At 49.1% G+C, this 13,270-nt stretch overlaps 1 protein-coding gene across 1 annotated transcript; it reads right to left on the reverse strand.

Annotated features, from left to right (window-relative positions):
• Positions 1-4,827: 4,827 nt before the first annotated feature.
• Positions 4,828-9,500, reverse strand: LOC102161316 (olfactory receptor 2AG1-like). The gene has a single exon (XM_021102644.2). The coding sequence runs from the start codon at positions 7,276-7,278 to the stop codon at positions 6,310-6,312; it is 969 nt and encodes a 322-aa protein (XP_020958303.2). The 5' UTR covers positions 7,279-9,500; the 3' UTR covers positions 4,828-6,309.
• Between the last annotated feature and the right edge of the window lie 3,770 nt (positions 9,501-13,270).

The following is a 13,270-nucleotide window of genomic DNA, read 5'->3' on the forward strand; positions in this document are numbered from 1 at the left end:
ATTAAAGCACATGACGGGCCTCTCATCTGCCCCAAATGTTCCTTTGGAGGCATCTATCATCACACAGGTGTAAACACTTTCTATCAGAGGCCAGCAAAGCCCACTGGGTCAAAACACAGGTCCCGACGACTCCATCAGGAATCAGAGACCCAGGCCTGGGAGGCAGCATCGGATCGTCCATCAGTCCTCACCGATCCCTCTTCCGGTGGAGAAAACCAAGCACAGAGGAGACTGGGAGGCAGTGCAAGCCAAAGCTCCAGGGAACCCGGAGGACAGAGGAGCTGTGGTTCTGGGGTCTGCCCCGGGCCCTCCCTCTCTGCTCAGCTTTCCTAGAGCTGCACACGGCCCCACAGCCGAGACAAGAGTCTTACCTCCGGGCTGAGAAGCCCAGCTGCCTGACCACACAGAACACCTGGGGATTGTCCGAGGGTCAGGGAAGCTCCAGTACAAGGCAGCAGGCAGACAGGACTTCTCCTGCAGCGTCCAGCTGGCTAAATTGTGCTCAGCTGGCTCCGACCCAGGTCGGTCTACACGCCCTCTGCCCTTCCAGTCCGCTGCAGTCTGCACTGGAGAAGCAGCACTCACAGGCAGAGGGCAATGCAGCCCTTGGGGAGTTTCTGTGAAGCACCGAGGTAGGTTTCCCCCTCTCACGCCTAAGGAGAATCAGCAGAAACCCCTTCTCTCACACGGCTCCCCAAGGAGGAGGCCCACCCAGCTCTGCAGCACTTGTCAGACTGAGTTCTTGGTTACAGGTGCTCAGACCTTCACCTTCGCGTGCTGGCGTCTGGGAGAAAAGACGACAGCAGCCCCAGGCTGGAGGCAGGAGATATAGGAAGGGCTGCCCTGAGGAGACCCTGCCACGCCTGATCTCACTGTCCCTGGGGCCGGGGGAGGAGGGGGCCAAGGCCTGTCCTGGGGAGTTTCCTCATCCCACGGCCCCACCCCTCTACTCTATTCTACCCCGGTGCGCAGAGGCACTTGTCTTCCCAGCGGACGGGCCTCCCCTGGAAATGCTGGTCCAGGAGACAGGATGGTAATGAATCCCTCAGGGCACGTTTCAGCCCTGGAGCCCTGCCCTCTTCCTCCCCTAGATGAGCTGGGAGGCCCTGGGCTTCATGCCACCTAAGGCAGCCACCGATGAGCCTGAAGAGCCGCCTGGGCAGACCCAGGAGCCAGGGCTCCTTTCACGGTCAGCCTCTGCCCTGACGTTAAGGTGGGCTTTGTGGCATCTGTGGGATGCGGGCTCCTTCATCCTCCTCCAGCCTGGCTGTTCACATTCAACGGGACTGCACGGTGGAGGCTGTAATTACACGCCCTTCCCTTCACCGAACTTGGGCCGTCTCGTGTGTCCTCTACAAAACTTGTGTGTTTGGTGTGACTACTACTGTCTGCCGCCAATGACCTCTGAGGAGAACGTGTGCAATTTTGAAAATGTTGGGCAGGAACAGCATAAAGAAACACACCGTTCGGGAGCTGGAGGACGTCGGCGTTAATGCAAATCTCCTCTAAATGCTCCCAGAGAAACAACACAGACTTCCCACGGATAAAGACAGTCAGCACATGGTGGACTCTTCAGTGACAGTGACAGGCAAGAGAGAAATGCCTCCAAAAGTGTGGAGGAAACCTAAGGCCCCCACTAGTGGTCCATGCACAGGCGAAGCATCGCCAGAGCGTGAGGACACACTCCAAACAGAACTACAAGAAATCACCACCAGAGATGCCCCAGTAGGATAATTCCAGCCAGAAGAAAAGTGATGCCTAGGATGGACGTGATCCAGGGGACAACGGTGACCATGGAAACTGGTTCCGTAAATGAGTTGCCACGTTTGCGACAAAGAATAAGTATGTTTATATTTCAAAGCACTAAAGCTAAAATCTTGACAAAAATAATGAGATGGTAGGGGAATTTTTCTATTTGCTCTTAACAAGGGCTTAGAAGTAAAATATTAAAAGCTTCATATTCATCTATTTAAATTATCATTTTCAACATTTTTCTACTTTTATTAAGGTTCAATTTCCACACAGTAAAATTCACCTTTTAATGCACGGCTCTGCAATTTTGACAAATGTGTATGTATATATATAACCACCACCCATACCAAGATACAGAAGTTAAGTGTACCCCCCCAATTCTCTGGGGCCCTTTGGTAATCACATGCCATCCTCACCCCAACCCCTGCCAACTGTCTCATCTGTCTACTGTTGCTATTATTTTTGCCGTTTCAGCCTGTCCTAGGAACAGCATCAGACATTTTGAGTCTAGGTCCTCTCACCCAGCATAATATGTTTGAGAGTCACCCAAAGTCTGCTGGCGGTTAGAAGTCTGCTCCACTTACTGCTGAGTGATGGCCAACTCTATGCCTGTGTCCTAACTTGTTTATCCATGCCCCAGTTAGAGGGCATTTGTGTTGTTTCTGGAGAAAAGGCCACTATAACCATTCAGGTACAGGTTTGTCACTGCACGTAAGTTGTCATTCCCCTGGGTAAATACCTTGTGGTGAAGGTGCTCAGTTGTATGGTAAGTGCATTTTTAAGGAACTGTTTTCCATTGTTTTCTCATAGTGACTGAACCATTTTCACTCCCAATTTTATTCTCATTTCACATTCTATTAAGCTGTAAAATTAGGCTGTTAAAATTGTAATTCACCGTGAGGAAATTATTGCCTTCATCCTTAGACTTCACATCTTTCCAAGAAGCATTTAAAGAAAAAAAAGTTTAGGGTGGTGAGCAGGATTATTTCTGCAAGTTAAGAAAGATGTGCAATTCAAGACAAAGAGTCATGAGGGACTCACACACATACTTCTACTATTTTTTTTTAAATATATAAACTATTGTTTCTTCGTTTGAGGAGTCAAAACCATCTTTCATTGTTGGTGGGCACAGCTCCAGTGCCAGAGGTGAGGGTGGCCTTGAGCCTGATTGCTGTGGCTTGAGTTGTGAATGGTAAAAAAGAACCAGAAGTTCTAGATACGAATAAGTCTTTCAAGATGATTTGCTCCAAGACATGGAGTAGGAACTGGAGAAGGGAATGTGGTTTCAGGAAAGTACTGGAGCATGTGTGTAACCTGTAGCAAATGTTCCTGCAGAGAGCGAAGTGATGCAGAGGAGAAGCAAAATCTTTGAGTAAGAAGAGCCTGGATCAAGAGCACCAGTGGAGGGTTTGGCCATTGATGGGCTCTTTTTTGTTTTGTTTTGTTTTTGACAATAGAATATTACTCAATCATAAAAAAAGAATGAAATTCTACCACTTACAGCAACATGGATGGACCTAGAGAATATGATGGCCCCCTTTAAAAGTCAAAGAACTGCATGCAGATGTGGTGGTCAATTCGGTCCTGGAAGACGAGGCCTATGTGACACCTTCTCTTTTCTCAAAGACACAAGACCATAAGCTGAGAATCGAGGCGTGAAATGGTATTTTTAGAAAGTACCAAAATGCATTAGGATATTATGAGAGGATACTATGTTCCTGGCAATTAAGACTGAGTATTGCAAAAAGGCAACATTTCCAAATCAATATATGAATTACATACAGTCGCAACTAATATACCAAAGGGATTTTTAGACATTTAGCAGATGATTCAAAAGTTCATCAAGAAGAGGAAGCCTATGATAAAACTTTAGAAATGTGGTTAGAAGTGGGGCGATACTCCTTACAAAACACTGGAACGAGAGAACATACCCTGAAATTTTCCTATTGACACACTTTTGAGAAGACAGCATAATGGTATTTCTTATATGTAGAATGTAATCAGGGATACAAATGAACTTATTTGCAGAACAGAAACAGACTCACAGCCTTTGGAAACCAACTTATGGTTACCGAAGGGGACAGGGATGGAGTGAGGGTGTGGCACTGCCATGGGCACGCTGTGGTAGATGGAAGGACTCGCCAACAGGGACCTGCTGTCTGGCACAGGGAACTCTACCCAATATTCTGTGACAATTTATATGGGAAAAGAATCTGAAAAAGAATGGATGTGCATACACGTGTAACTGGATTGCTTAGCTGTACAGCAGAAATTACCACAACCTCATCAATCAACATACTTCCATAAAACTGGAAAAAATAAAAAATTAATAAAAAATAAAGCTACCTAAACCTAGCAAAAAATAAGACAGTACTTAGTAAAACAATTGTAAATAACAAAAATCAGATATTTATAAACACAAATAACTTAAAGCTTCACCATCCATTATGTACCAAAAAATTAACTGCAGAGAGAATAAAGCTAATTTTGCCTAAGAAATTATTAAGCAAATCTAAACCAAATATTTTCTGAACTCAAAATGGGAATTGTAAGGCTAATATAGCCTGAAAAATACAGGGAAAAGATGAATATATGAAACTACCTAAATATTGCAATGCTTCTCCAGCCTCCATTTCCGACTACATGTCTATTAATAAAGTGAAAATAGGAGTTCCAGTCATGGTGCAGTGGTTAATGAACCTGACTAGGAACCATGAGGTTGCGGGTTTGATCCCTGGCCTTGCTCCGTGGGTTAAGGATCTGGCATGGCCGTGAGCTGTGGTGTAGGTTGCAGACGTGGCTCGGATCCTGCGTTGCTGTGGCTGTGATGTAGGCCAGGGGCTACAGCTCCGATAGACCCCTAGCCTGGGAACTTCCATATGCCATGGGAGCAACCCTAGAAAAGGCAAAAAGACAAAAAAAAAAAAAAAAAAAAGAAAGAAAGAAAAAAAGAAAATAAATGTTGCCACGTTTATGACTATCAAATTGTTTGGGACCCTTGTCTATAAAGAGCTATGAAAAAGCCTTAGGCTACAACCAAATAACTAATACAAATGAAAAGAGCTGTTGCATTTTCATTGATCTGTTTAATAAATTAGCAAAGCAAGTTCATATAAGACAGCCCTGGAGAGACTACAGTGAGGCAGGCATTCCCACATAACGCTAGGCAAAATGCAAATGGTTTCTAACCTATTTGTAAGCAATCTGGCTCTTCGGAACAGGAATTTTTTGTGGGTGTGTGTGTGTGTATGTCTTTTGTCCTTTTAGGGCCATACCCGCAGCATATGGAAGTTCCCAGGTTAGGCGTCTAATCAGAGCTGTAGCCGCCAGCCTACACCAGAGACACAGCAATGCGGGATCCGAGCCGCATCTGCAACCTACACCACAGCTTATGGCAACGCCGGATCCTCAACCCACTGAGCGAGGCCAGGGATTGAACCCGCAACGTTATGGTTCCTAGTCGGATTCGTTGACCACTGAGCCACGACGGGAACTCCTGTAACAAGAATTTGAAGTAATTTCTTTATCATAGCCAGTAATTCCACTTCTATAAATGTGACCTAACATAAAATTATACCCTCATGCAGGAAAACTGGGGAAACAAAATTAAATATAAGCAAATCCCTAACTACATTACAGAGGGCTCACATGAGGATATCAAGCTGTCATTTAAATTGAACATTTTTGAGGCCTGTTTACTGGTTGTTCACGTAATGGCTAGCATAGTTTAAGCACTACTTTCCAGGCTCTGGCCTAAGTACCTAATCATCTCACTCGATTCTCCCCGAAACATCATGAGATCATCATGAGTCCCATTTTATCATCACTTATTGGAGAAGCAAACTGAGGCACAACTGTAAAGATAAAAATATTGCTGCTTTTTTACAAAGCACTACCCTCAAAAAATAATTCCAACTATATATTTGGGAGATTCTTAACGGAATAGATTTAAGTTCCTAGCTTTCGTTATAAATTTTCCCACACTGGCAAGTCAAATGATAAAAATAGGGCATATTTAGCTGCGCAGAAAGTGAATTCCTTGTGGACACAGACATGTACATATACTCAAGTCTCAATTATTTGGGGTTTCCAAACAGGCCTGCATACAGGTAAACCACATTTTTAAAAAATTCAAGCAATATGCATGACACATGGCTCACTGTTATCCTTTCTCTCATCCTCACTTGAAATCTGGGAAATTCCACATTCAGTGTTATTCACTTCTCTATTTTAATTTTCACTTCAGGCAGTAAGAAAATGCCCCATTTAAATTTTTCCCCTATATTCACAGTGGTATTTGTCTTTATTTGTGTAATCAATGCAAATTGCAGCTTAGAGAACAAATGCAGTCACAAATCAATTCCAACTAATTGCTTGAACAATCAGCTACTTAATAAACAAGAAGCTGAATACATCTTCTGAGGATGACTGTCTCTATAACTGTCTAAGAATCAAGTTCATCCTCCTCTGATGTCAGGAGACTTTGGAGTTTGCTCAGCCTCTTACAAGCTCTATTATTACCGCTGCCACGTGATAGTGAACCTGAAACTTAGTCCCCTACCACATCAACTTAGTAACTGTGTCAGGAGATGTCCACAGCACAGGTCTTCCCAGGACCCTCCTCCAGGCCCCCAGCACCTCCTTGTTCCTCAGGCTGTAGATGAGGGGGTTCAGGGCTGGGGTGACCACGGTGTAGAAGACAGAGGTGATGCGGTCCTGCCCGGGGCTGTGCAGGGAGCTGGGCAGGACGTACATGACCGTGGCGGCTCCATAGAACATCCCCACCACAGTCAGGTGGGAAGAGCACGTGACCAGGGCTTTCCGCCTCCCCTCGCTCGAGGGCATGTGGAGCACAGTAAGCAGGATCAGTGTGTAGGAGGCAAGGATAGCAACCAGAGGGGGGATCAGGAAAGTCACACCCATCACATACACCATGAGCTCATATCCGGAGGTATCGGCACAGGCCAACTTCAGCAGAGGTGGGATCTCACAGAGCAGGTGGCTGATTTTTCGGGACCTACAGAAGGGATAGTGCATGGTATACAGGGTGTGCCCTAGAGCACTCAGGGATGCCAGGACCCAGGATGTGGCCACCAGGAGCCAGCAGACCCCCGGTCTCATGAGGACCATGTAGCTCAGAGGATGGCAGATGGCCACATACCTGTCATAGGCCATGAAGGCCAGGAGGAGGTCCTCGGCGCCACCCAGCGCCAGTGCCAGGAACATCTGAAGGGCACAGCCCCCAAAGGAGATGGTGCTCTCCCCCAGCAGAAAATCCACGAGGGCCTTGGGAGTGACGACAGACGTGAACAGGAGGTCCATGAGGGACAGCTGCCCGAGCAGCAGGTACATGGGCGCGTGGAGCCGGGCATCCACTGTGATGACCAGGAGCAGCAGGCCATTGCTGGTCAGGGCCAGCATGTACAGGACTGCGATTGTGGCGCAGAGCAGCTCAGGAGACCCACTGGCAGTGAGAATCCCCACCAAGATGAAGCCACTTCCCGGGGTGGAGTTCCAGTGCTCCATTCTCGGCTGTCCCTTAGATGCCTAGAACCAAGTAGATTCTAGGTGAATTTTTGCTAAGATGGTCGCATGGTTCTGTAACATTGGAACCCACAGGATGGCCAGCCTGAGTCCAGTGATGGGACACCTTTCCTACCTGTAACATATTTTACTGGTAACAGGACCTCATTCTGACCCTTTTAATTATATCTCTCTCTCTCTCTCTTTTTTTTTTTTGGTCTTTTCAAGGCCGCACCCTCGGCAACTGTGAGTCCCCAGGCCAGGGGGCAAATCTGAGCTATAGCTGCCGGCCTATGCCACAGCCACCGCAACACCGGATCCAAGCCGCGTCTACAACCTACACCACAGGTCATGGCAACACTGAATCCTTAACCCACTGAGCAAGGCCAGGATCGAACCTGTGTCCACATGGATACTAGTCATATTCATTACTGCTGAGCCATAAGAGGAACTCCCCTTTTAATTATATCTTGATATAGAACCATCTAAATTGAGAACAGGCATCACAGTAACAGTTAAACAGTTATCACTACAAATGACTACTAATCAGGACATTAAATCTGAACACGTATCTTCCCAGAAATATCAAATCATCTCTCTCATAAAAAGAAAGCAAAATTCAGGCACCCATGCTCTTGGTTATTCTTGTACCTGTGTTGTAGATAAAACATTTGACTGATGATTTAAACCCCGATTGAAACCTCTTTTGAATATGAAATTCTAAAATAAGAAGAGAAATGTGATTTCAATAATAGACCTCAGTATCTTTCTCCAAATGACTTTGTCTTCATTTGACTCAAAGCTGTGCCTCACTGGAAAAGTCAACACGTGCAACTCAGTCAGTTCCCTGCACCAGCCCACACGCCGCACCGACGAACTGTCGGAAACGAAAGCAGGGTGTGTTCAAAGAGATGTCCCTTTTCAAACTTCGCCCTTAGAATCAAGGCAAAGCTACGACGTTACAACAGTGTATGATAAAATGTGAGCCTAGGGTTACTTAGAAACGTGATAAACCTAAAGTCCTGGTGAGGAAGATCAGGATGTTTGCTTTGGGGAGAAAAGGCAAAAAGTGTAGGAAACAAAAGAGCAGGTGCTGTATGTTGTCACCAGACCCATTAACCCCGGCTCCCCCCCCCTCCCCTCCCAGATCCCAGACTGCAGCACCAGGGCACCTACACGGGACGGAAGGCCCACAGGGAGGGGGAAGAAGAGCTCCCTTCTAACAGCTGCCATGGGAGAGGGGACCCAACCTCAGGGAGAAGACAGAAACAGGGATGGGAGGCTGACAGCAATCCGCATCACACATCACACACGTTTTAAAGAAACTGAGGGCTCTCACCGTGGCTCAGAGGGTTAAGAACCTGCCACAGTGGCCATGAGGATGCGGCTTTGATCGCTGGCCTCGCTCACTGGGTTAAGGATCTGGTGCGGTCACAAGCTGCAGTGTAGGTCACAGATACTGCATGGGTCTGGTGTTGCGGCTGTGGCACAGGCCTCAGCTGCAGCTCGCATGCAGCCCCTGGCCTAGGAAGATCCACATGCTGCAGCTGCAGCCACAAAAAGAAAATAGAAGGAAAAGGAGAAACTCTAAGTGAATCCCATGCCTCCAAATCCCTTCCCCCTTTATGCTGTACAGTCCTGACATTTCACTAGTTCCCATTAGCCTCTACGAGGGCCACAGAACTTTAAAGTAAAGAGGTATTAAAGCACATGACGGGCCTCTCATCTGCCCCAAATGTTCCTTTGGAGGCATCTATCATCACACAGGTGTAAACACTTTCTATCAGAGGCCAGCAAAGCCCACTGGGTCAAAACACAGGTCCCGACGACTCCATCAGGAATCAGAGACCCAGGCCTGGGAGGCAGCATCGGATCGTCCATCAGTCCTCACCGATCCCTCTTCCGGTGGAGAAAACCAAGCACAGAGGAGACTGGGAGGCGGTGCGAGCCAAAGCTCCAGGGAACCCGGAGGACAGAGGAGCTGTGGTTCTGGGGTCTGCCCCGGGCCCTCTCCCTCTGCTCAGCTTTCCTAGAGCTGCACACGGCCCCACAGCCGAGACAAGAGTCTTACCTCCGGGCTGAGAAGCCCAGCTGCCTGACCACACAGAACACCTGGGGATTGTCCGAGGGTCAGGGAAGCTCCAGTACAAGGCAGCAGGCAGACAGGACTTCTCCTGCAGCGTCCAGCTGGCTAAATTGTGCTCAGCTGGCTCCGACCCAGGTCGGTCTACACGCCCTCTGCCCTTCCAGTCCGCTGCAGTCTGCACTGGAGAAGCAGCACTCACAGGCAGAGGGCAATGCAGCCCTTGGGGAGTTTCTGTGAAGCACCGAGGTAGGTTTCCCCCTCTCACGCCTAAGGAGAATCAGCAGAAACCCCTTCTCTCACACGGCTCCCCAAGGAGGAGGCCCACCCAGCTCTGCAGCACTTGTCAGACTGAGTTCTTGGTTACAGGTGCTCAGACCTTCACCTTCGCGTGCTGGCGTCTGGGAGAAAAGACGACAGCAGCCCCAGGCTGGAGGCAGGAGATATAGGAAGGGCTGCCCTGAGGAGACCCTGCCACGCCTGATCTCACTGTCCCTGGGGCCGGGGGAGGAGGGGGCCAAGGCCTGTCCTGGGGAGTTTCCTCATCCCACGGCCCCACCCCTCTACTCTATTCTACCCCGGTGCGCAGAGGCACTTGTCTTCCCAGCGGACGGGCCTCCCCTGGAAATGCTGGTCCAGGAGACAGGATGGTAATGAATCCCTCAGGGCACGTTTCAGCCCTGGAGCCCTGCCCTCTTCCTCCCCTAGATGAGCTGGGAGGCCCTGGGCTTCATGCCACCTAAGGCAGCCACCGATGAGCCTGAAGAGCCGCCTGGGCAGACCCAGGAGCCAGGGCTCCTTTCACGGTCAGCCTCTGCCCTGACGTTAAGGTGGGCTTTGTGGCATCTGTGGGATGCGGGCTCCTTCATCCTCCTCCAGCCTGGCTGTTCACATTCAACGGGACTGCACGGTGGAGGCTGTAATTACACGCCCTTCCCTTCACCGAACTTGGGCCGTCTCGTGTGTCCTCTACAAAACTTGTGTGTTTGGTGTGACTACTACTGTCTGCCGCCAATGACCTCTGAGGAGAACGTGTGCAATTTTGAAAATGTTGGGCAGGAACAGCATAAAGAAACACACCGTTCGGGAGCTGGAGGACGTCGGCGTTAATGCAAATCTCCTCTAAATGCTCCCAGAGAAACAACACAGACTTCCCACGGATAAAGACAGTCAGCACATGGTGGACTCTTCAGTGACAGTGACAGGCAAGAGAGAAATGCCTCCAAAAGTGTGGAGGAAACCTAAGGCCCCCACTAGTGGTCCATGCACAGGCGAAGCATCGCCAGAGCGTGAGGACACACTCCAAACAGAACTACAAGAAATCACCACCAGAGATGCCCCAGTAGGATAATTCCAGCCAGAAGAAAAGTGATGCCTAGGATGGACGTGATCCAGGGGACAACGGTGACCATGGAAACTGGTTCCGTAAATGAGTTGCCACGTTTGCGACAAAGAATAAGTATGATTGTATTTCAAAGCAGTAAAGAGGGAGAGCAAGATGGCGGAGGGGTAGGAGGTGGTGCTCAGCTTCTGCCACAAACACGTCAAAAAACCACATCCCCGTGTAAAACGACTCCCACAGAACATCGGCTGAATGCTGTAGAAGAAGGTAAACCTCCAAAATGGGCAAGAAACTCCTGACATAATTGGGTAGAACAAATGAAAAAGAGGGAGAGAAAAGGAATCAGGACGGGACCAGCATTCCTGAGAGGGAGCCATGAAGGAGAAAAGGAACCCACCTCCTGGGGAAGCCGCCTGACGAAAGACCCGCTGAGTCGGTGGGACCTCAAAGTCACTGAGAAAAACGCAGCAGCTGGACTGAGAGCAGCAAAGCAGAGTGAGAGCCGCACAGACCCTCTGAAACACCGGCCCCGACACCACGGCCTGAGATGCTCGGGCGGGGGCTGGGCGCTGAGACTCAGGCACCAGAGGTCAGTCCCCGGTAGAGAACTGGGGGTGGCATGAGGGGCTAAGGGGCAGTGTGCCACGGGCTACGGAGGGGAACGCTATGGCAGAGGGAACCGGGGAGAAGGGCCCCACTGCAGGAGAGACAAGGCGCCCTTGTTGGGGAGGGGAGAGGAGGAGGAGGGGCAGCCACCATAGGAAGCTCCCTGCACTGAGCTGCGCATGCCCATGGGCTTAGCAGGCAGGGCGGCTTTCCAGAGGCCACAGTGTAGAGAAACCTCTTGCTTGTTTAGAGGAGATTAAGCGCTTCTTGTGCCAGCTACCAGTGGCCAGGCACCTACTGTGTGGGCTAAGGGCATCAGGGGGCTAAGTGCAACGTGGTACCTCTTGCACAATCTACAGGTGGCAGGGTCAGGCAGTGGCAGTCATCTCAGAGGCCGGAAGGAGGCATGGCTTGCTACCACTGGGGGCCTGTGAGTGGGCTCCATCAGCAACCCCAGTCACCTCAGGGGTTGGCAAAAAAGAAAAAAAGAGGGCATTGCAACCAAGCACCATATGCTGTTGCTCTCACTCCTTTGGGAACACACCCACCCTGCAGCTGCCACTGCCACACACTCTGGGTGGCGGCCAGAAACTTGGTCACTGTCCCTTCCCAAGACCCTACAACTAGGAGCAACTGGTGCAGCACCATCTGTGAGGTTTAAGCAGGACAGGGTGCTTCTTGCATGGTCTGCAGGCAGCAGGGGCAAACTGCTGCAGTTATACCTGATTCCAGAGGTGGGTGTGGCCCACTGCCACTGGAGATATCTGAACAAAAATCACTTGCAGCCCCAACCACCTCAGAGGGCAACACAGAGGAGGGCATTGTGACTGAACACCACCTGTTGGTACTCTCGCACCCTCGGGAACACACCTGCCCTGCTGCTGCCACAGCCAAACGTTCTGGCCAGTGCCCACACGCCTGATCTCTGTCACTTCCCAGGATCCTGCAGCTAGGAGCAGCCTTTACAGCACCTCCTATGTGGGCTAAGTGAGACGGGTTGCTTCATGCATGGTCTACAGGTGGCGGGGGCAAACCGCCACAGTTATCACTGACTCTAGAGATGGTCATGGCCTGCTCCCCATAGGGGTCCCTGAACAGGCACCACCTGTGTTTCCAATCACCTCCGAGGGGGGCATTGCAATCAAACACAAGCTGTTGTTGCTTTCATTCCTCTGGGAATACATGCACCCTGCTGTTGCTACCGCCAAGTGCTCTGGTCACCCTGAAGATCTGCCTCGAGTTTATTACCACTTCCCAGGTCCCTGCAACTAGGAGTAGCCTATGCCACCTTTCTGCAGGTTCTTGCTGCTATTGAGAACCTAACAACAAGGCACTGACTGCTGGCACTACCCATTGCCTCCTTCTCCCTGAAAACACACTGAGCATCCTGGGAACAACATCCTGCTCACACCAAAGAAAGAGACAGCAAATATTCAAACTCTCACACCAAAAAATAAATAGTAACCCCCCAAAAAATACAATGGGGGTGTTCTTGCATAGAAGTAGCCTTACAAGACTACAGTTTGGCTTCCCCGAAGTCACAGAAAAAGAAAAACACAAGCAAGATGAAGAAGCACAGAAACCATTCCCAGTTAAAGGAACAGGAGAATTCACCTAAAGCAATCAACAATGAAATACCTCTGCAGTCTGTCAGACACGAAGTTCAAAAGGGAGTTATTTAAAATACTGAAGGAACTAAGAGAGGATATGAACAGTAATGCAGATTCCTTTAGAAAGGAACTAGAGAATATAAGGAGGAGCCAAGATAAACTAGAAAATTCATTTGCAGAGATACGAACTGAGCTTAAGGCAATAAAGAGCAGAATGAATAATTCAGAGGAACAAATTAGTGATGTGGAAGATAAAATAATGGAAATCACCCAATCAGGACAACAGGCAGAAATCCAAATTGAAAAAAACATGAAAGAAATATGAGACATATGGGATAATATAAAGTGGGCCAA

This window comes from Sus scrofa, chromosome 9 (assembly GCF_054392235.1).
Source record: "Sus scrofa isolate SSC_HxYL_T2T_F1_AM1 chromosome 9, Sscrofa_HxYL_maternal_Yorkshire_Landrace_v2.0, whole genome shotgun sequence".
NCBI classification, from domain to species: Eukaryota; Metazoa; Chordata; class Mammalia; order Artiodactyla; family Suidae; genus Sus; species Sus scrofa.